The sequence below is a fragment of the Coregonus lavaretus genome, assembly GCF_964263955.1.
Source record: "Coregonus lavaretus genome assembly, chromosome: 34".
Taxonomy (NCBI): domain Eukaryota; kingdom Metazoa; phylum Chordata; class Actinopteri; order Salmoniformes; family Salmonidae; genus Coregonus; species Coregonus lavaretus.
Genome location: NC_140021.1, coordinates 31,814,541 through 31,838,745, shown reverse-complemented (window position 1 = coordinate 31,838,745; position 24,205 = coordinate 31,814,541). Strand labels below are relative to the sequence as shown.

Here is a 24,205-nt window from a genome sequence, read left to right as displayed (position 1 = left end):
GACTCCAGCCACCCTAGTCACAGACTGTTCTCTCTGCTACCGCACGGCAAGCGGTACCGGAGTGCCAAGTCTAGGTCCAAAAGACTTCTCAACAGCTTCTACCCCCAAGCCATAAGACTCCTGAACAGCTAATCATGGCTACCCGGACTATTTGCACTGCCCCCCCCCCCCCCCCCCCCCCGCCCCCGCCCCCCCCCCCCCCCCCCACGCTGCTGCTACTCTGTTAATTATTTATGCATAGTCACTTTAACTCTACCCACATGTACATATTACTTCAACTTCCTCAACTAGCCGGTGCCCCCGCACATTGACTCTGCACCGGTACCCCCCTGTATATATAGCCTCCCTACTGTTATTTTATTTTACTTCTGCTCTTTTTTTCTCAAGACTTTTTTTTATTTTATTCTACTTTTTTTTAAAAATAAATGCACTGTTGTTTAAGGGCTGTAAGTAAGCATTTCACTGTAATGTCTGCACCTGTTGTATTCGGCGCATGTGGCCAATAAAATTTGATTTGATTTGATTTGATGAACAGGAAAGTAATACTCTGTTTAGAGACCCTCAGAAGAGAGCCTGGCTGGTTACAGGTCAATAGCGTTTTTGAAGTCGGAACACACCAGAGACTGACTGTTGAGTGGCTGGCTGCCTGTAATACCATTAGCTACATTATAGGCCGCTGGAGCCTGGAGAGCTGTCATTTCCTTAATTAAGGGCCCAGCGCAGGGGCCAGTCTCTTTGGGCCCTTCACATTAAAGTTTGATTTGCTAGAGTTGCAAGGAGCTGCAAGGAGAACTGCAAGGGGCTCCAGAGTTTACAGGCAAAAATATCTTATTCATTAATTATTCCACCAATAAGTGGAATTATGTAGTCAAGGTATTACACGGTAGGCAAAGCAAAGCACTGGGCAGCGTGAATTGGATTTTTCACCTCAGCAATTCCTCAACCACTTCTGGAGTAATTACAGGACAACATTGGAAAACATGGGGGGGGACAGAGAGAGAGAGAGAGAGAGAGAGAGAGAGAGAGAGAGAGAGAGAGAGAGAGAGAGAGAGAGAGAGAGAGAGAGAGAGAGAGAGAGAGAGAGAGAGAGGGAGAGAGAGAGAGAGAGACAGGGTGAGAGTGACAGAGAGAGAGAGTTAGAGAGAGAGATGGAGGTATAGAGACTGACTAATGTCTCTGTCTTTCCATGAAGAAATTATTATAGGGTAAAAACTATGTTTTTGAAGTGTAGACTCCACTGTTGCTACTCAATGGTAGTTACTGGTCATTGTCAGTATGTAGATGTAACTGATAACAGGGAAGTAGCATCCTCCCATAGTTATCCTCTCTCCCATGGCCATGGGTCTCCCTCCAACAGGCTCTCTGAGACAGGGAAGTGCTCTAGGCCTGCTCTTACCTGCCTCTTCCTCTGCAGTGAAGGGGACCAGGAGCCAAGAAGGCTGGAGAGCACAAGGGAGACAGGATGAGGTAAATTGGAGAGAAGGGGTAATGGTAATCTCAAAGGTCAAGAAAGAGAGGGTGTGATGAAGAGAGAGAGAGAGACGGATGGGGGGGGGGGAGAGGAGGAAGAGGGGGAGAGTTGGAGAGAGAAAGGGAGAGGGCATTTGTGCAGGCAAGCTCTCAGGGGAGTAGAACACTTTGCACATGAGCACATCTTTTGCCTTCTCCTCATTCCCCTAGCAAGGTCAACCTGATTACCTCAGGGTTGAAAGAGACAAATAACAATCCCAAATTATTCCTCATCCTTTTATGTCCATCAGTGCAGCATGGATGGTGAAATCAGGGTCTGCCTGAGAGGGCTTTAAGCCTGTTAGGAGATGAGGGGAATACTGAGGTGCCTCCCTCTCTTGATGGGCAACTCTTCTTAAATTACTTAAATTATATTTGTGGTAATAGGATTCCGCCTGATCTGATGCCCCTTCATCCCTGTCCTGCAAGAGGGTCTCTCTTTCAACCATGGCCCTCTGTCTGGATCTCCATCCAATGTGTTTACTTCACAGCACTGGTTTCAATTGATCTTTCGTTATCTCTGTCACAAACAAAGGAAATTTGTGGAATAATGCGGCTTCATGTTCAAAATAGCAAATAAGTGATTAATCATTATATGCTATTAATTTCAAAAGTATCAAGGAAAGAAACAGTTATATCTATGTGAAACATTCACAACCCTAGTATTAAATAGGCAGAACATAGACAGCACATAGTATGTATGGTGAACACACCGCGTCCAAAGAGCGGCTGCCCGTCAACCTGTGTTGCATCTGGCCAAGCGAGAGCAGCGGCAAGACAATTAAGAGGCAGCCAGTAGCGTCTGTGGGTGGAGACGGGGACGGGGACGGGGGCCAGTGAGGGGGGCTACTAGATACCCACATGCCACACTTGACACATCATCCCCAGGCCCTCAGGCTATCCAACACTTATGCTGACTCTATGTCCCACTTTCTGCCCCCCTGTCCCACAGAGCTTCTGTTCCCCCCAATACTCTGCCTCCACATCGGATGGGAGAGGCAGAACCGAGAACCAACCCTCCATGCGCTCTAACAGAATTTCCCCAGCAGCACACAACATCCTCATAGTGCAGTCACGCTGCGGAGGGAGGGGAATGTACGGGATAGACTATTACTTTGAACCCCGTAACTCCATTCCCCAAGAAAAGAAGCATCAGAATGTTATTCCACATCCTCAGATGTGAAGGGGAAAATACATAATAACTTCTCGATAGCCTGGATCTCGACTGCCCAATATCCCCCGCACCCCCTCTCCCGCACCCCCTCCCCTGCACCCCCTCCTTCTCCACACACCCTTTCCTCTTCCCTCAATCTTTGGTTTCAAAGGAAGCGAATCAGCCAGAAGGACAGAAGGTTATGCATTAGTACTGGTCATTGCTCAAAGAGCGAGAGTTATAAATAATAGAGCCTTGTGAAGGACACATGGACTGTAGGAAGGATACATCTCTGGTTCACGCCACACAAGTCAAAGACAACATTGTAATTTCCAATCCCGAAAATGTGACCCCTTCCCAGCTTCAATTCTATCCCAACAACACCGACCGTGTCAACACCAAGGAGTTGTGACGTTTCTTTGTTAGTCCAACATGAAGAGCTTGTTGATATTGTTTATGGAGACTATGAAATACATATTTATTTGAAAAGTATTATTTTCACCTCAAAAAGACTGAGCATACTGAGAGAAGAATGAAGTGCATTTTAATATTCATTAAATTTCCTCTACCACTGGCAAATTTGCCCTCAATGTCATTTGCTTCACAATATTTCCTTGTAAAAGCAACACAAAGGTTAACAATTCATTTCTACTGTCTATGCACAATATATTGGATGGATTATAATGTCAGTCACTTTGATGTGCTCAATGTAATCTACATGACTGGGTTTTTTATTTGTAAAACAGATGACCTTTGCCTGTCCATCTCAGAAACATCTCCTTCTTGTTCCTCAATGCTGCTATCTGAGCTGTGATGGTGACGATGGCAAGGATTGCCCCTGGGCGCTCTGGGTGCATTAGAGAATGTATTACACCTGCTTTATAGGCATGCATTAAGCCGCTGTTCAAGTTTGCGGCGCAGACATCTGAAATCCTCATAATGAGATCCACCTCCAGTGTAGAAAGACTCCTAGTCCTCCCCCTCTCTCCGCCTTCTTTATCCTTCGTCTTATTTACTGTACTGAGCCGGTCCCATTTACACACTGTCTCTACCACTTTATTACTTAACCCCAGCACAGCAGAACGTTACAGGCCTCTTTGCATTACCAAGCAGCCAAATATCTCCACTCACTCACCCTTCTCACTAAGCTGATTACAGAAAAATACTAAGTATGGAGGGCTGTCTCCAGCATTGTGTGTCTGTGTATGCAGAGGAGGGAAAGGCAAGTTGAAGGGAACAAGGGAACAAAGGAACAAGGGAACAAGGGAACGAGGGAACAAGGGAACAAGGGAACAAGGGGACAAGGGGATGAGGAGGAAGTGGGAGTAGTAGTTGTAGAGAATGTTGGTATGAAATTAAATACATGCTGATTCTAATAAAAGTAAACAGTTTCTTCCTAGTGATTTTATACTGGTATTAAGGACTATCAACTATCACTTCAGTAATCCAATTAATTTAAGTGATTTTAATGAGTTACCGGAGTGCAAAAAAGCCCACATGTAGTCATAAATATCTTATCTTATCGAAATGAATGAGTAACTGATCTTACGAAATACAACAAATAAAGAAATGTAAGGATTTATACAGTAGTCTTTCTAGACTTTTTCTTCGGAATGACCCCCAATCGCATAAATCGATAGAAGATTCCTTTTTCTCTCATCTTTTTAGTCTGTAGGTGACCTTTCTGAAAATGTTCCTCCATTTTGGCAGAATCGGTATAAGTGCAGGCCATTTCATGTAGACAGTAAGTGTAGAAAATGAGTGGCCTTGTCGTTCCGGCTCTATTTGACAGCATGATGATAGATGCGTCACATCCTTGGGAGAGTAAATGCAAACTGACAAGAGATGAGCCTTTGGTTGCGGAATATAATACCGAATTGTGCTCTGAGTGTCTTATTATCTTGTCTGTTGATGTTTGAAAGGGGGAGATTTGCTTGAGAGGGGAAGACAGAATCTGTGTGTGTGTGTGTGTGTGTGGGGGGGGGGGATGCTAACCACATCTTTCCCACCTAATGTCCACTTTTAAGGATGTTTGTGGTGCCTCATGGCTTTTGATAGCTGGAGTGGAAGACTATTTGAGAAATTAGCTTTTATAAATGAGAGAAACCATTTATAGGAAGCATGGCTAGGTGTGGTAGACAAACATTATTCCCAATGACATTGTCTACCAGTGTTTCCTTTCATACAACTGCCTGGGCACTCACAACTAAGGTTGCAAAGCTACTGGTCATTTACCAAAGTTACCAGTATCTTTAGTCATTTTGGTAATTAACAGAAAATCTATCGTAGCTTTAGTAATTTATATTTGAATAACTTTTAAAAAAATGTATTCATATATAGTATAAATGTTTTATATCTGTGTCCATATTGTCCATGAGTTTCTAGTAGATAGACCATATGGTACAAGAGAAAATAGCCTACTCACAACAATCAACCAAACTCAAGAACCCCAAGAAAGTTGACACCTTCACTTCAATCAACACTTTTTCCCCCGCAGAAATCAAACTTTTGTACTTAACTGTAAAAAATCCTACTAAAGCCAAAAGCAGCACTCTACTCTATACAAAGCAAATCCTCAAAATTACCTAGCTGAATCTGAACTCTCTCACTGTGTTGCCACAGGAAGAGTCACTGAATAAAGTGTTTTCTTTTGGCTATTTTCCTCTGCTGCCTCAAACCTACAGTTATCACTTAAACTATTTATACTTGGTGAATTCTGAACATTCACACTCTATAGCTCCTGGCATCCTAGCTGAATATCAAGTTGAAGTCGGAAGTTTACATACACTTAGGTTGGAGTCATTAAAACGTGTTTTTCCACTCCACAAATTTCTTGTTAACAAACTATAGTTTTGGCAAGTCGGTTAGGACATCTACTTTGTGCATGACACAAGTAATTATTCCAACAATTGTTCACAGACAGATTAATTCACTTATAATTCACTGTATCACAATTCCAGTGGTTCAGAAGTTTACATACACTAAGTTGACTATGCCTTTAAACAGCTTGGAAAATTCCAGAAAATGTGGCTTTAGAAGCTTCTGATAGGCTAATTGACATCATTTGAGTCAATTGGAGGTGTACCTGTGGATGTATTTCAAGGCCTACCTTCAAACTCAGTGCCTCTTTGCTTGACATCATGGGAAAATCTAAAGAAATCAGCCAAGGTGATAGAAATCAGCCAAATGGTAGACCTCCACAAGTCTGGTTCATTCTTGAGAAAAAGAAAAATATGTGGAAAAATATGTGGATATATTGAAGCAACATCTCAAGACATCAGTCAGGAAGTTAAGCTTGGTCGCAAATGGGTCTTCCAAATGGACAATGACCCCATGAATACTTCCAAAGTTGTGGCAAAATGGATTAAGGACAACAAAGTCAAGGTATTGGAGTGGCCATCACAAAGCCCTGACCTCAATCCTATAGAACATTTGTGGGCAGAACTGAAAAAGCGTTTGCGAGCAAGGAGGCCTACAAACCTGACTCAGTTACACCAGCTGTCAGGAGGAATGGCCCAAAATTCATCCAACTTATTGTGGGAAGCTTGTGGAAGACTACCCGAAACGTTTGACCCAAGTTAAACAATTTAAAGGCAATGCTACCAAATACTAATTGAGTGTATGTAAACTTCTGACCCACTGGGAATGTGATGAAATAACTAAAAGCTGAAATAAATCATTCTCTCTACTATTATTCTGACATTTCACATTCTTAAAATGAAGTGGTGATCCTAACTGACCTAAGACAGGGACTTTTTACTAGGATTAAATGTCAGGAATTGTGAAAAACTGAGTTTAAATGTATTTTGCTAAGGTGTATGTAAACCTCCGACTTCAACTGTAGGCGCATTCACCCATACAGCCAAGGACATGTGTTTGTTGACCGCTGCATGGATATTTTCAGATTGATGGTGTGAACCTGTATTGTGCATTTTTTGAGTACATTGTCACCATCCACCAACATACTGATGATAATGACGCACAAAAATAATACACTTTCCTTTGCTGTTCTAGTAATTGAAACAGGCGATTCAGCGAACACTGTGAAGAGTCGCCTCGAGAAATGGTTAGGAAGTTCTTAAGTCCGTCAACAGCAAATAATATTGTGGATTTTGTCTAATACCAGATTTCTTAACCAAATGAAATCTAGAGTATCTGAACTGGCTCATATGAGTAGCTCAATTATCATTATGCAGAAGGGGTTTGTTTAAAGAGCTGGACTTAATACATACATACTAAATCCCAAGGGTAGTGTGGAGATACATGGACAATCATAGCTTGAAATAATTACTAGAATTTTCTTGGATAATGAGCTGGGGTCAAAATGTAACTGAGCATATCAAGAGTCAGGATTTCTCTCAACAGGTACCGTGACTTGAAGTCTATTAATTGTATTTGTTTTTGATGAAGAAATTAATAATCAATCTCATTAATATATCTGCACATTTATAAAAGTAAGTTACTTTCGGCTAAACATGCATAAACAAACATGTGTGTGATACATAGATACAGTACAACCTTGGCATAACATTAGTATTTTTCCTTCTTTGAGAAACCATCCTCCTGTCATCCATTATGCCCTGTGGCCTACATGTAGGGGAGCTGTGCTGCTTTGTGAGAGGTGTTGAGCTCTCTCTCTCTCTCTCTCTCTCTCTCTCTCTCTCTCTCTCTCTCTCTCTCTCTCTCTCTCTCTCTCTCTCTCTCTCTCTCTCTCTCTCTCTCTCTCTCTCTCTCTCTCTCTCTCTCTCTCTCTCTCTCTCTCTCTCTCTCTCTCTCTCTCTCTCTCTCTCTTTTCCATCTCCTGACTGCACCACATATCCTGACTGTCTCTAAGCTGTGCCTAGTCTCAGGGCAAGTGAGTCGTGCCAGCCAGTCTGCCTCCCACCCCACCCCACCCCCCTCCACCCCGGGCACAGCCTACAGGCAGAGCCATACCATCCCTCCATCAGCCTCACAAGAAACACCAGGGCAGCTTGGGCCAGCCACATCTTAAGACTTCCTCTACCAAAACACACCGCTGAATTCACAATAAAGGAGACAGCAGGTGAATTGACATTAAATATGAAATGACAATAGAGTTATGTTAAATAAAGTTTTATAAAAATAAAGACTGCCGTTTTAGAAAGGTGTATTGCAGGGATGGGCAACTTTGATGGGGGTGGGGGACACAAAAAATCGGAACTCATCATGAGGGGCCGCAATAGCTTGCGGGTCTGTGTACCCAAATCCATACCCACACATGCAGTCAGAACCGGCCCTAGCCTTTTGGGGGCCCTAAGCTAAATTTTGTTGGGGGGCACCCACTTGACAGCGGAGAGAACATTTGTAGGTTTTACAGTTCATTTCCTGGAGGGGGGAGAGGGAAAGAGAGAAAGAGAAAGAGAGAGACATAGAGCGCAAGATGTACAGACAAACATGGACCAGCGGGCTTCACATGTAATCATGAGTCTGGAGGTGAACTGAAAGAAGGCTTGATGCTTATTACAGAGAATTGTAACACTATTGAGATGAATTAGTTACCTGGTGCCCCAGTCTTTGCTTTGGAGAGTTTAGCCCTGGGATATCCTAAAAAATTCATTTGACTGACAGCTGGAGCCGTACTATGATCAGGACTTGAGAGGTTGTTTGGAGAACCCTCCCCCCAAATATTTCTCAGGAGTAAGTAACAACGGAGCACACCACTGCCAGACTGCACACTATCTTCACCTTACGCCACTTCCTTGTCTAATCTCAAAACACGCAAACTGTACAGACACACAAACACAGACAAATACACACACACACACACCACTGCCAGACTGCACACTATCGTCCCCTTGTCTGATCCCAAAACATGTACACAGACAAATACACACACAGACAAATACACGCACAGACAAACAAATACACGCACAGACAAATGCACCTACAGACAAATACACCCACAGACAAATACACGCACAGAAAAACAAATACACAAACAGACAAATACACGCACAGAAAAACAAATACACAAACAGACAAATACACGCACAGAGAAACAAATACACGCACAGACAAATACACCTACAGACAAATACACGCACAGAGAAACAAATACACGCACAGACAAATACACCTACAGACAAATACACCCACAGACAAATACACGCACAGAGAAACAAATACACGCACAGACAAATACACGCACAGAGAAACAAATACACAAACAGACAAATACACGCACAGAGAAACAAATACACGAACAGACAAATACACGCACAGAGAAACAAATACACGAACAGACAAATACACGCACAGAGAAACAAATACACGCACAGACAAATACACCTACAGACAAATACACCCACAGACAAATACACGCACAGAGAAACAAATACACGCACAGACAAATACACGCACAGAGAAACAAATACACGAACAGACAAATACACGCACAGAGAAACAAATACACGAACAGACAAATACACGCATAGAGAAACAAACACACGCACAAACAAATACACCTACAGACAAATATGGTGAATATGGTGAAATCCCTGAGCGGTTTCCTTACTCTCTGGCAACTGAGTACGCCTGTATCTTTGTAGTGCCTGGGTGTATTGATACACCATCCAAAGTGTAATTAATAACTTCACCATGCTCAAAGGGATGATAATGCACAGCCCCATGTTGCAAGGATCTGTACAATTCCTGGAAGCTGAAAATGTCCTAGTTCTTCCATGGCCCGCGTACTCACCAGACATGACACCCATTGAGCATGTTCAGGATGCTCTGGATCGATGTGTACGACAGCGTGTTCCAGTTCCCGCCAATATCCAGCAACTTCGCGCAGCCATGGAAGAGGACTGGGAAAACATTCCACAGGCCGCAATTAACAGCCTGATCAACTCTATGCAAAGGAGATGTGTCGCGCTGCATGAGGCAAATGGTGGTCACACAAGACACTGACTGGTTTTCTGATCCACACTCCTAGATGCATATCTGTATTCCCAGTCATGTGAAATCCATAGATTAAGGCCTAATACATTTATTTCAATTGACTGATTTCCTTATATGAATTGTAACTCAGTAAAATCTTTGAAATTGTTGCATGTTGCGTTTATATTTTTGTTCAGTATATTTAGGCTTGCCATAACAAAGGGGTTCAATACTTATTGACTCAAGACGTTTCAGATTTTCATTGAAATGTCTAAAAACATAATTGCACTTTTACATTATGGGGTATTGTGTGTAGGCTAGTGACACAAATCTCAATTTAATCCATTTTAAATTCAGGCTGTAACAACAAAACGTGGAGAAATGCCAATGGGTGTGAATACTTTCTGAAGACACTGTAGCTTTAGGATTTTGATTGTAACATTTTCACACATATTTTCACTGTATTAGTGTAGTGCCAAACAGAGTAATCTACACCTAATGCCATATGTTGGGCCCTATAACAATCTACGATGTGGAGAACGTGGACGGAATCACGGAATCCAGACATTAAACAGAATTCAACAATATAAAACAATTTCTTGAACTTAGTAGGGAATCAACTATATGTATTGAAAATGTTTTAATTAGCCTAAGTTTATTATAAGACATGAACAGAATGCATCAGGGATTCAAATTTCCTGCAACTTTCTGAAGAGGCAACGTGAATTCCACTTCTGTGTGTGTGCGGTGTGAGCGTCTACCACTTTGTGTAGCGATGATGCTAATGAAAAGTCTTCTGGTAGATGGAAAGGCTTTCCCAAAAACGTTCTCAATTAAATAACTACAAAGTAGCCTATGCTTATCTGGCAAAATTATATCATGATTATTTGCATCAATCCAGTGGGTATTTGTTTTGCAAACTCTACCATCACATGTGCGCTACAGAAACACTGCTAAACAACATTCTCTTGCTAGCCTCTTGCTAGGTGCGCACTGGAATTAAAGGGTGACTACACTCCCCCAAAATTCATAAGTTGGATCCTGATGTGGTTTAAGCGTTGTTGTGGATTTAGAACATCTCAGAGGTTTTCTATCTGAAAAAGTGTGATTTTGAGAGCAAAAACCTGAACAACTGGGGAAACCGGAAACCTGGAAAAACTAAATGGAGGAAACAGAATTTTGGAAAAAACGGAATCAGGAAAAAATTATAACAGATTTTATAGAGCCCTACATATGGTGACTGCAGACACTCACAATCCTGCACTCTTCTCGTCAGAGTCACAGTGTACTGTTTTGGGATTGTTTATTTTGCTACTGCTTTTTCATAGGATGTTCATGTTACAGAACAATATGGTTTTTATACTATCATTATTATGTTTATAATGTATTATGTTAATATTAATATATATATTTTACTACCAATTTAATCAAGTATTAGTACTACTGTAGTAGTTTGTATCCAATAATATCTGGAAGACACAATTCAGTCACTTTTCGAAAAGCCTCTCCGGACAAGCATACCTTTACTGTAATTTGAAGGGGTGTTTATGGACTGAAATAATATTTTACAATGATGTCCATGGGCATTTTCAGAAATAGATGTATTACATCCTCAATGCTGAGTACTGACTCATAACCTTACAAGCATGTTTAGATGTGTACTAAGTGTAAAATTACTCTACCCTGAAATAGCCTTTGATGAAATTCACTGTGTAAAATGTCTTAAATAGACCACATCATATCCCATCCATTATCTACTGACACCAAGGGCACACGCTGTAACTGCATTACATACTGTTTTCTCAGTGATAGTATAGCATCAAAAGCGCTATCATCAGGATAACACAAAAAGTATACTTTAAACCATCCATGACATACAGTAATTGTTCTATTAATGCATTTCATTTTTAAAAATCGAATTGCAATGCCTGAAACAATTGTTAGGAAAGAAATGTAGCCTATTTGGTTCCATTTGAAAAGCATAAATTAATATCTTAGATACATATTACATATCACAATGTTACAATCGCTACATTGTTTTTTATTATCCTTATTTTGTTGGTACAAAAAATGTATTGATTAATACTTTGGTGTAAATAAGGATTAGTAAGTGACTGAATTTATTCTGATTATTTTGTGACAGCATTGACTAAAAACGTAATGCTAATACTTCCATTAAAAAAGGATCTGACCAAAATCCAAACAAACAACTTGAAATGAGGTAGTGTTTAACCTTTACTTTGAGACTGAATCTACATGTTACAGCAGTCTATATTAGACATAGTGAAATGAGGTCATTTTAACCTTTACTTTGAGACTGAATCTACATGTTACAGCAGTCTATATTAGACATAGTGAAATGAGGTCATTTTAACCTTTACTTTGAGACTGAATCTACATGTTACAGCTGTCTATATTAGACATAGCGTAATTGTCTTTATAGTTTCATTATACAAAACAATTGTTTTAATCTCATTAGATCTACTGATTCATCCTTATGACCTAGGATTAAATTACACTCTCTGGATAAGTACATTAGGTTAATTAAAAGCATATTAATTAACTTGATCATAATTGTAATTGAACCTGAACATGGAATTAATGAGAGAGATAAGATTGAACTGGCGAGTTAAAAAAAATCTATATATATTTTCTCTATTCAAAATCACATACATTTCTTACTAATTAGTATCTATTTTATTGTTCTACTTGTGGTAAGGATATCTAATTCCCTATCAGAGCAATAGGCCATTTTTCATTTATATTTCTAAATTGCTGTGATTGAGTGATTTAAATGTGTTTACCATATATCATTTTTAGAAATATCAATTAATCTTCATAACGGTATTTGCAATTAACCTACAAAAAAACATTTGTTAGTTGCTTAAGAAATTCTAAATTGTGATGACCCACCATTGCAGATAAAATCAAGCGCAAGGAAATGTCACAAACCAAAACCAAAGCCAAAGATCCTCACCACTGTTCAATGTTTAGGCATTTTTAAGTTGAGAACACACACACATTTCTGATAAAATATAGCCTAAAATCCTCTCTTATTTAGAATATTTTGTCACAACATTCACACATTTCACTGCTACAAATTACAAAACGTCACGTTCCAAGACATTCCAAGCTGTTTCTGAAAGGAAGGGTCACTTTCCTACCAATCTAATCAATGTAAACTATACAAACACTAATTCCTAAATGTGTAGGCCTAAATACACATTATGAAACACAATTACCTGAACAACTCCAGTGTGACATTTTGAGTATTCAGCTGATTGCGACTCTCACAACAATTTATTTGAAAATTACCACAACTAAACTTCTCAAAATGTAGCCTATAAGGAAATCAATGAATCAATTAACACAAGACTCATAACAAAACACCAAGCAGTTTATAGGACATGACTTAATTGATATTTCCAGTGAAAAAAGTAATGACATAATGAACATGTAAAACACCATGTCACCTGAAAGCTCACCTAAAGGACTTATCTTCCACATCTGCATACTCTTAACTCAGGCAACCAACCTTATTGCATCCACCTCTTCCCTGAATCCCTGCACCTCAACTTAGTTTGGTCCATCACACTCTTCCAGCACCTGCTCCAGCAGCACCTGGTCTCAGACGCCCTTTCCAAAACACTCAGAAACAGAGCATTTCCCTGGCCTCTTGTGCCATGACCAGTCTCTGAAGGGAGAGGAGAGACCAAGAGCTGTCCTGTCAATGGACTCACCATAGAGCTTGTTAGGAGTGTCCTCTCTTTCCGTGGCCTCGGAGGACAGGAGCAGGGGCTCGTCGTTGAGCTTGCTGTCTGGGGTGGCCGCTTTGTCCTCTGCCCGGAGTTCTGCCGCGCTCATCTCGCTGCGCAGGGAGAGCAGCGGCTTGCTCAACTGCCCTGTAATCATCGGATCCTGGAGGGAGCTGGAGAGCCCAGGTGGGGAATACAACAGAACGTGGTTAGATTTGCCTCGCAGCCTCTCACACACTACTATACACTGGCTTGTTCTCTGTCTACCCCCCTACACTCCCCTTCTCTCTACCCCTGTGTCTCCCCTCTATCGCTCACTCATCACTCTCCCCCTCCCTCCCCCTCCCTCTCTCTACAGCGTTCTCTCTTTTATCTGAGACTGGTGCTGCTCCCGCTGATATTGGTGGCTGCAAACTGCCTGGTGAAGAGCGGTTACGGATTGTTTGGCTTTGCCATTATACTCTGCAGCCTTAAAGGTTCTCCACACCTCTAAAGGCTCATTAATACCCACAGAACATACATGTCACAACATTCTGTACATGCATACTGTACCTAGAAATATTGACGTACTGTATCTACGTAGACAGTTAATGAATTCCTCAAAAGTAAAGCCTGCCTGATATTTTAATTAAGAGCATGAAGTCAAAGGTGGTATCATTAGTCAGAGGCAACATCAGCAAACGATTAAGACCTCTTCCAATCAAGAGCAGGAATAGATCAATGCGTATCACTGGTCCTCCCAAAAATGTAATTCTAATGTCTCACAAAAACAAAACCACCATAAGCTGGAGGGAATTAGAATGACTGTCAGTTAATTACTAACAAAGTAATGTATGAAGATATGTTGCTACTGATGTGCAACTATGTAAAAGTGCACCAAATGAAAAATAAACCAACAAAAAGCACACATACCTAAATGAAGCTCCAGTGAATGACCAAACAATTATTTTACAAAATGATCTTCTGAATGTCCAAAGAACCTGACAGAAACCAATTAAAACATGCTCACGACCACAGAGCAGAGACCAGCTAGTGCATGACGCTTGCTACAAAACCAGAAACATTCTCCTCGACCTTGGTGCATCTGAATAGCCACTGAGGGTTCAAGCCTAAGTTTGCCTCCCAAGACAAGCACTGGAGATGTCACCTCCACTCTCTCTCCTCCCTCTTTGCCTCCCTTGTGTCTCCTCAGACTGTTCCACCTCCCTCCTGCTCTGAGACACACAATGAACAGCAGGAACACAGAGGGGTAAAACTCTGTCCCTCTCACGCTGCCTTATTTATGGATAAGAACATTCAGTCTAAATGGGTTGGAGATGGGGACAGGTGACCAGCATGTATGGCGTGAGGGAGAGGGGGGTCAACCTTGCCCATGCGCCAGTCCACCACTAATCTCACGCCTGCCAGGGAGGTCGATGTGTTCCTGCCCAGATGGGCCTTTTTAATGCGCTCATCAGGGGAATCGGGGGGGCTTTGATATGACACATGATAATCTATGAAAATGTTAATCAATAGAAATAGTTTAAGATGTCATCGAAAGGCGAGTCGGCTGGTCAATACTCATATCCCTGGTAACAATGTCTCTTGTCATCAGGGCTTCATTTGTGGACCACTTAAATATGGGACTCTGCGCATCAATGCACCTCTCTGCCCGGTGAGGTAAACACATTTTCCCCTCTGTCTGAGCCTGGCCTTACTCGCTCTTTGCATCCATTTGGGCCCACCCCCACCTCCCACCTCTTCTCCTTTGAGTCGCATGATAGGTCCACTGGAGGGATAAATTAATACCTAATTGGATCTTGCAGTCATCAAAATAATCAATCGTTTTTTATTATTTATTCTTCACAGTCTGTCGGCTCTTTGGAAACTCAGAGGGACAGCAGCAGGGAGCACGGGCAGTGCTGAAATTTCCCTCGTCGTTTCACAATGTAGTTGTTTGCAAGACATAGTAAAACAGAGAACAATGAAGGCAGTGCCTTTGGTTAGAATGTGGGACATATAAAGGGAAAGGGGAATCTTTTCCCCACCAGCGATGATAAAAAATAGAACAAGAAGCAACTGACACTTGGAGTAAGGCAGGGTCCTCTCTGTCCATCCTTCCATCTCTTTCCTTTTTTCAATGTTCTCCTTATTTCATCATATCTAATGCTGACATTCCTCTTCCTGACAGACTCTAAACAATGAGATCACAGCTCTAATCTTCAGTTCCATTGGTGGATAGGTGCAGCATCTGTCTCCTCCTCCTTCATCCAAGGCTGTTAATCACATTATTAAAAAGGAGCTCTGGTCCTCTTCAGCCAAAGGGGGAATGTTTATTTCAACAGAGTGGGTGGGTGTGGTGTGAGGGCTCGGGGGTGGAGTGGAGTGTGTAGTGGGGGAGTGGGGTTGCTTTACTCCCCCTGGCCGCAGTGCAGGAACAGGGAAAAGCACTTGGTTTTCACCCCTCCCTCCCTCCCACTCCTCTCTTCCTACCCCCAGTTTCCATGGAGGAAGTGGTCAGCACAGAGCCCTCAGCTCTCATCAGATATCCATGCTAATAGATAATGGCCTTAACGCCATTGTCCCATGAGTCCCCCTGAGTCCCCGAACATGCTCCACTCAAGGCACTGAAAGAGAATTATAATTAAGTAATGTTAATAATCATAATAATGGTAATAACAATAATACAACTGTGGTAATAATTATACCTTATTCTGTGTCAAACATTTTTATTTATTTATTTTACTTTTATTTAACTAGGCAAGTCAGTTAAGAACAAATTCTTATTTACAATGACAGCCTACACCGGCCAAACCTGGACGACGCTGGGCCAATTGTGCGCCGCCCTATGGGACTCCCAATCACGGCCGGTTGTGATACAGCCTGGAATCGAACCAGGGGGTCTGTAGTGACGCCTCAAGCACTGTGATGTAGTGCCTTAGACCGCTGCACCACTCGGGAGCCCATATAGCATTATCTTTAAAAAATATAATACGTTATAATGTAGATTATAATATGTAATAGTATGACAATCATTATTTTACAAGTATAATATAATTTACTTATATCATTTAATCATCAACATTTATAAAACATTCCACAGTTGAAATAAATAATCATAATTTTCTAAATGTAAAAGGAAATTGTGAAATTACAGTGGTTATTTGTTTTCTGATGTATTTGACAGTAAATCTATAAACTGATTCAGCATGACAACTACTGTTTTATTTTATTAAGGCATCACTGACATAAACACAGTCACTTGTCATAAATTAAGAACAGATCATTATTTTTGGCAGAATGTGTGTTGCTTAAATTTAGCTCACAATTTATGTCCCTGAGGATATAGCAGAGTTGTTTCACTTTTTGATGGTTTGTAGTGTGTTTGAGTGCAATCTGCAGGGTAAATAAGCCCTTCTTTTCACCTAAAGAAGGTTTGTCTCAAAATCACACAAAAAAGCACAGGGTCCCAGAAATACATTAATACAGTGAGAAGTTATCTGACTTTAAGAGAACCAAATGTCTATAAAATAATAATCATCCTACACCCTAGAGCAGGGTTCTTCAATTCCAGTCCTGGAGGGCCGAAACACTTCTGTTTTTTATTTCTACCTGGTAGTTAATTGTACACACCTGGTGTCCCAGGTCTGAATTAGCCCCTGATTAGAAGGAGAGGATGAAAAACAGAGGTGTTTCGGCCCTCCAGGACCGGAATTGAAGAACCCTGCCCTAGAGGTAGCTGCTATAATGTTCCAGGACCTCTATGGTATGCTCTATGTATGTGCTACGAGAGATGATGATTTGTCTCCCCCTTAGGGTAGGGAAACATACTGTTCCCCCAGTATGGCATGTCTGTTGTGGACTAGGAAGCCTTTACAGTAGTGTCCAGCTATTCTCCTGTCAAGACAAAACTGCGTAAATAAATATATACAAGCAAAAAGGTAAAGTGAAATCTAAAATGTACTCAAATCAAATATGAAAATGTCTACAATACTGACAGATATATATAAATATGGCTTTTTTATTTTTGTCAGTAGCCTAATGTAGGCCGTTTAATAAATATGCTCTGATACTTTCTTATCCTTTATATACACGAGACCCAAGTGCGATTCATTCAAATGTCTTCTTCAAGACAGCAGTATCATATAGTAAACTAATGGCTAACTTGGAATCTAATGTAAGGCATAGATTCGCTGAATAGACTAAACCAACTTTTCCCAGAATAACAGTTTAAACCGTCCAACGGGACAGGAAAATATAAGTTTCGCTTTCATATTTCTCATTAATATGATCAATTGTTACGGCTTCCTACCTCCACTAATGTAAGAAATGCTCCCAAATGGCCGTCATAAGCGGTCAGAGCAGGCTGAAGACTTTCTAAGACAATGTATTAAAAAGAGCTCTTTGAAGCCTGTAAACCAGAAGGTCCACAACAAATAAAAGACCCCGATTGGTCAGGAGTGTGTTTTCTGTACATCAATCCACAGTGCTCTCATTCTGGAGCATCAAAGCCTTCGCTGTGCTAATCTGACTCCTACAATGGCAGGGGAAGCTTTCCCTGTGGAAAATGCAACAAGCTTTTACATTAGGGGCAACATATGACACTGGTCATTTTGGGATGCATTTAACACAGCATTCTACTGAACGACTGTAGATCCATATAGATCCACTGTAGATCAATTCCTAGATCTGCTCAAAATCGGCTTGGTGGAACAGCAATGTATCAACTCTAAGAAGGGGCCTTCGTCTTAATGTTAATTTAAATACTGCCTGCCGTCAGCATTTAACTAAATCTATTCTGCAATTATACTAAGAAAAAAACATTTAAAAAGTTGTGCATAATGCAGCCAGAGAGAGAGTGAGATGGAAATAGAGAGGGATATCAATGGGTCGACCTTACTTTCGCCCACAGGAGGTTGGTGGCAACTTAATTGGGGAAGACGGGCTCGTGGTAATGGCTGGAGTAGAATAGGTGGAATGGTATCAAATACGTCAAACACATGGTTTCCATGTGTTTAATGCCATTTCATTCGCTCCATTCCAGACATTATTAGGAGCCCTCCTCCCCAGCACCCTGTGCTTTGTCACTATCACGACTGACACGCCCACAGAACCACACAGCACCATGGGACTTCTCCTCAAAGTCAACTTCCCCAAGCCACCCCTGGGACATGCACCATATCCACATTCTCATGAAAGGTGTGAAAATCTGATTTCCCAAAAAGGGTTGGTAATTCTCTATGAGGGAAGAGGCAGCGATCGATAAATCATTGCTAAGTAGATTGTAAAGAAAAAAGTATTCCCCGCTGGTGTCACTGCATTAGGATTCTTCTGAGGATGGATAAGAGGAGGTGGGGGTGGAACTCAATCTCAATAAAGCAGAGACAAATCATGCCTTTAGCACCCATCTGGACCCAAGCCACACCACTATCACAGCAGAGTAAAGCCTTATAAATATCATGCTAGTTTGAGGGGCAGGAGAATGAGAACGAATGTTTTCCTCCACTGGTTACCACGCTTGTGTTTTGTCTGATGCAACATGATTACATTTTTGCAAAAGGCAACTAGAAAGAGTCTCCAGCGGTAGCACTGTGTGGGTAAAATCACTGGGGAAGCCAAGCCCCCCCCCCCCTCCCCCAAAAAAGCCATATTACAACCTATGTGTTGTGATAATTGTGTTGTTTGCTCTATAACCTGTTAATTCATATGCCTTGTGACCGTGATATATAGGCCTAAAGGCCGAGACAATAAGAAGACACAGTGGCAAAATCAATTCAACCACACCTTTGTTTTATCACAAAACCGTATATAGCAACCTCTGCAGTGGCGTGTATTCATGGATGCCAAGGGAAGACAGGCTTCCCCTCAAAATGTAACAAGAAAAAAAAATCTTTAGTCTATCTGTGTTTCATAATGTTCCTTCAATTCGCAAGAGCCTGAATGTATCTCACAGGAGAATGCATCTGAGCGAGTGAAATAGTGCCCCTCTGTCTCTCTACGTGTAGGCCATCTATCTGATGTTGTCTGCTCCAAACGAGTATGACATTGTTGCCGCCCATAGCATTGAAGGCAAGGGAAGCCAGCGAGCATTTGACCTGCCTTGATAAAGCCATGGATGGAGATAGGGATTTGGACTTGTGGTTTTACTTAATTCTCCGTACTGTACTGGCCAATGATTATAACTGCGATTCTGATCCAACCATTAATTCATATATTGTTGTGCCCCTGGCCTGAGAGGATGGAAGTTCAATATGTAGCTAGATGTAGAAGGCTAATGTTAACTAGCTAACGTTGCCCATGAATGGAAGTTAGGCTAGCGAGCAAGCATTTTAGCCAGGTAGCCTAAGACAACAAAAAATAAAAGCATGTACTGTATGACAGATTGATTGACCGTTTCGTCAACAGGAAAGAGAGGAGGATGGCATTGGCGTTTCTCTACAAGTAGGGTCAGTCAATATGTTTTTCTACTTGCACGAACGTGCACGCACACACACACACACACACACACACATGCACACACGCACACAGATTTTACCCACACACCGCTACTGAACCTCTGTCCAGTGAAGTCCACAAAGCATTTTGCATGTACAGTAACAGACAGTTAAATTACCTACAGCATGGTCAAGCAAGTCAATGTTTCCGACATTTTCGGACCACTAAACAACTATTGTTTTAGAACCACAGAGAGTTATCGCAAGTCGCAAAGAAAACAGGAGCTGCCTCCACTATTCCAGCACCAATTCAACTTCAACATTTTAACATCATCAAATCACCTCTGCTTAGTCTATTACAGTCACAATTAAAAGATACCAAAACAATTTAGTTCAATCAACGTAAGCTAAATATGATGTGGCTGTCCATGGTTCTGATTTCTGTGTGCCTGTGTGTGTGTGTGTGTGTGCGTGTGTGCGCATATTTGTATTTGTATTTGTATTTATTAAGGATCTCCATTAGTTCTAAGGCAGCAGCTACTCTTCCTGGGGTCCAGCAACATTAAGGCAGTTATATACCATTTTAAATATTACATGACATTACATTTCATAACACTTTCCACAAAACACATTAAGTGTGGTCCCTCAGGCCTGTCACGCCCTGACATTGAGATCTCTAGTTGGGTTGGTCAGGGTGTGAAATATAATTTATATATTTCTATGTTGGCCAGGTGTGGTTCCCAATCAGAGGCAGCTGTCGTCGTTGTCTCTGATTGGGGATCATACTTAGGCAGCCATGTTGCCTACCTTAGTTGGGATCTTGTTTCTGTTTGGCTTGTTTGATGTTTAGCCTCTTGAACTTCACGTTCTGTTGGATTTTGTTATTTTGTCGGTGTTTATTAAAATAAACGACTATGTATGCATACCACGCTGCACCTTGGTCCGATCCTTTACACAACGAACGTGACAGAAGATCCCACCACCAATGGACCAAGCAGCGTGGCCAGGAGGAGCAGACATGCTGGACACAGGTGGGGAAAACATTCTGGACATGGGAGGAGATATTGGCCGGTAAGGGAGCCTGGGCAAGCCCAGGCAGGGTGGTTGGCGGAGCAGCAGGAGGCCCTGGAAGGGCTGATTGTGGAGAGGGAGATAGCGATAGAAGAAGCCGCTATGATAGATGCCCTCCAAGACCTGCAACTCAGTACTATGAGAGAGGAGACCACCGCCTTACGGGAGCTGTTAGTTAAGAGGGAGCAGGAGCTCTCCCTTCAGAGGGAGGCGCTGCAGGAGGCCCACAGGGAGAACGAGTCAGTGGATGCACGGAGAGAGGAGCTGGCTAGGCAACAGGAGGAGCTGAGAGAGGAGTTAACCCTACAGCAAAAGAGAATGCAGTCTTTAGAGCAGAGGCTGGTGGAGCCAGGTTTCAGAGTAGAGCCAACTCCCTGCACTCGCGTTAAGGAGCGTGGGACCATTCAGGCACCCTGTTATGCTGTGATACGCACTGTATCTCCAGTGCGCATTCACAGCCCGGTGCGCTTGGTGCCCGCGCCCCGCTCTTGCCGGGCTAAAATGAGCGTTCAGCCAGGATGGGTTGAGCCTGCTCCTCGCACCAAACCAGTGGTGCCTGTCTCCAGGCCGCTACGGCCCGTACCTGCTCCTCGTACCAAACCAGTGGTGCGTGTCCCTAGCCTGGTACGGCCCGTGCCTGCTCCTCGCACCAAACCAGTGGTGCGTGTCCACAGCCCAGTGCGTCCTGTGGCAGCGCCCCGCACTGGCACGACGCCTCCAGTGATGATCCATGGCACGACGTCGCCAGTAATGATCCATGGCACGAAGCTTCCAGTGATGATTCATGGCACGAAGCCTCCAGTGATGATCCATGGCATGAAGACTCCAGTGATGGTCCATGGCCCGGAGCATCCTGCGACGGTTTGCAGTCCAGAGCCTCCAGCGACGGTCTGCAGTCCAGAGTCTCCAGCTCCGGTCAGCTGCTTTACTCCAGTGCCAGAGCAGTCCGCTCCACCGGTGCCTAGTCCATTGCCGGTCAGCTGCTCCACTCCTGTGCCAGAGCAGTCCGCTCCACCGGTGCCTAGTCCAGCGCCGGTTATCTGCTCCCTACCAGAGCCGGGGCAGTCCGCTTCACCGGTGCCTAGTCCGGGTCCGGTCGTCTACTCTTCCCCCATGCCGGAGCCATCCGCTCCACCGGGGTCCGGGCTGGAGCCAGACGTCAACCCCTCTCCAGGGTAGGGGTCTCCCACACCAGGGTCCAGACAGGACTTGGTGCATCGCGGGAGGACTGCTGGGCCGGGACCAGACATCAGCCCCTCTCCAGGGTCGAGGGCTCCTACACCAGGGTCCACACAGGACTTGGTGCATCGCGGGAGGACTGCTGGGCCGGGACCAGACGTCAGCCCCTCTCCAGGGTCGAGGGCTCCTACACCAGGGTCCAGACAGGACTTGGTGCATCGCGGGAGGACTGCTGGGCCGGGACCAGACGTCAGCCCCTCTCCAGGGTCGAGGGCTCCTACACCAGGGTCCAGACAGGACTTGGTGCATCACGGGAGGACTGCTGGGCCGGGACCAGACGTCAGCCCCTCTCCAGGGTCGAGGGCTCCCACACCAGGGTCCAGACAGGGCTTGGTGCATTGTGGGAGGACTGAGAGGGGGAGCATCGCGCCGGGGTCCAGACCGGACCGGGCATGCAAATGGGAGGCAGGATGGGAGAAGAGTTTACTGCCTACGTCACGTCCGAAGCCGGAGCCGCCAACGAGGCTAGATGCCCACTCGGACCCTCCCCTAATGAGTCAAGTTTTTGCGACCGGAGTCCGCACCTTTGGGGGGGGGGGTGTACTGTCACGCCCTGACATTGAGATCTCTAGTTGGGTTGGTCAGGGTGTGAAATCTAATTTATATATTTCTATGTTGGCCGGGTGTGGTTCCCAATCAGAGGCAGCTGTCGGTCATTGTCTCAGCCATGTTGCCTACCTTAGTTGGGATCTTGTTTCTGTTTGGCTTGTTTGATGTTTAGCCTCTTGAACGTCACGTTCTGTTGGATTTTGTTATTTTGTCTGTGTTTATTAAAATAAGTGACTATGTATGCATACCACGCTGCACCTTGGTCTGATCCTTTACACAACGAACGTGACAAGGCCACTACTCTACTATCACATATCTACAATACAACGTGTGTACGTGTGTGTAGAGTGCATGTCTTATCATGTGTATGTGCCTGTGTGTCTCTTCACAGTCCCCACTGTTATTTTCCGAGGTCCCTCTTTGTGGCACCTGACCACACATTTGAACAGTAGTCCAGGTGCGACAAAACTAGGGCCTGTAGGACTTGCCTTGTTGATAGTGTTGTTAAAAAGGTAAAGCAGCGCTTTATTATGGACAGACTTCTCCCCATCTTAGCTACTGTTGTATCAACATGTTTTGACCATGACAGTTTACAATCCAGGGTTACTCCAAGCAGTTTAGTCACCTCAACTTGCTCAATTTCCACATTATTTATTACACAATTTAGTTGAGGTTTAGGATTTAGTGAATGATTTGTCCCAAATACATTGCTTTTAGTTTTTGAAATATTTAGGACTAACTTATTCCATTCCTTATGTTGGAGAGGCTTCCATTAAAGAACACCCTCTGTGTTCTGTTAGACAGGTAACTCTTTATCCACAATATAGCAGGGTGTGTAAAGCCATAACACATACGTTTTTCCATCATCAGACTATGATCGATAATGTCAAAAGCCGCACTGAAGTCTAACAAAACAGCTCCCACAATATTTACAGTGGGAAAAAAAAGTATTTAGTCAGCCACCAATTGTGCAAGTTCTCCCACTTATAAAGATGAGAGAGGCCTGTAATTTTCATCATAGGTACAAGTCAACTATGACAGACAAAATGAGAAAACAAAATCCAGAAAATCACATTGTAGGGTTTTTTATGAATTTATTTGCAAATTATGGTGGAAAATAAGTATCATCTTTTTAAGTGGGAGAACTTGCACAATTGGCGGCTGACTAAATACTTTTTTTCCCCACTGTATATCATTGATTTCTCTCAGCCAATCATCAGTCATTTTTGTAAGTGCCGTGCTTGTTGAATGTCCTTTCCTATAAGTGTGCTGAAAGTCTTTTGTCAATTTGTTTACAGTAAAACAGCATACAAGTAACAGAATAACGTCTCACCAACGGGAAGCATCAGGGAGTTTTTTTTGTTGGCGACGTCGGAGCCTGACGAGCCGGCTGAGACATGGGAGCCTTTCGAGCCGGCTGAGGCATGGGAGCCTGACGAGCTAGCTGAGGTATCCCCGATAACTTTGGTAAGGGACGATTGAAGAGCCAATCGAGGCTTGAGAACCTGTCGAGCCAACTGAGGCATGGAAGCCTGAAGAGCCAGCTGAGGCATCCCTGGTTCCTCGACAGGTTCTCAAGCCTCGGTTGGCTCTTCAAGCGTCCCTTACCAAAGTTA

At 43.1% G+C, this 24,205-nt stretch overlaps 1 protein-coding gene across 1 annotated transcript in view; it reads right to left on the bottom strand.

Moving 5' to 3' along the window:
• Positions 1 to 13,474, bottom strand: part of LOC311109122 (POU domain, class 6, transcription factor 2-like) — a gene marked incomplete at both ends in the record, with an annotated part of 124,661 nt that extends 111,187 nt beyond the window's left edge. The window contains one exon of the mRNA XM_084151933.1: positions 13,303 to 13,474. Coding sequence (XP_084008059.1) covers positions 13,303 to 13,474 — 172 coding nt within the window. The remainder of the gene's footprint in view (positions 1 to 13,302) is intronic.
• Positions 13,475 to 24,205: the final 10,731 nt, after the last annotated feature.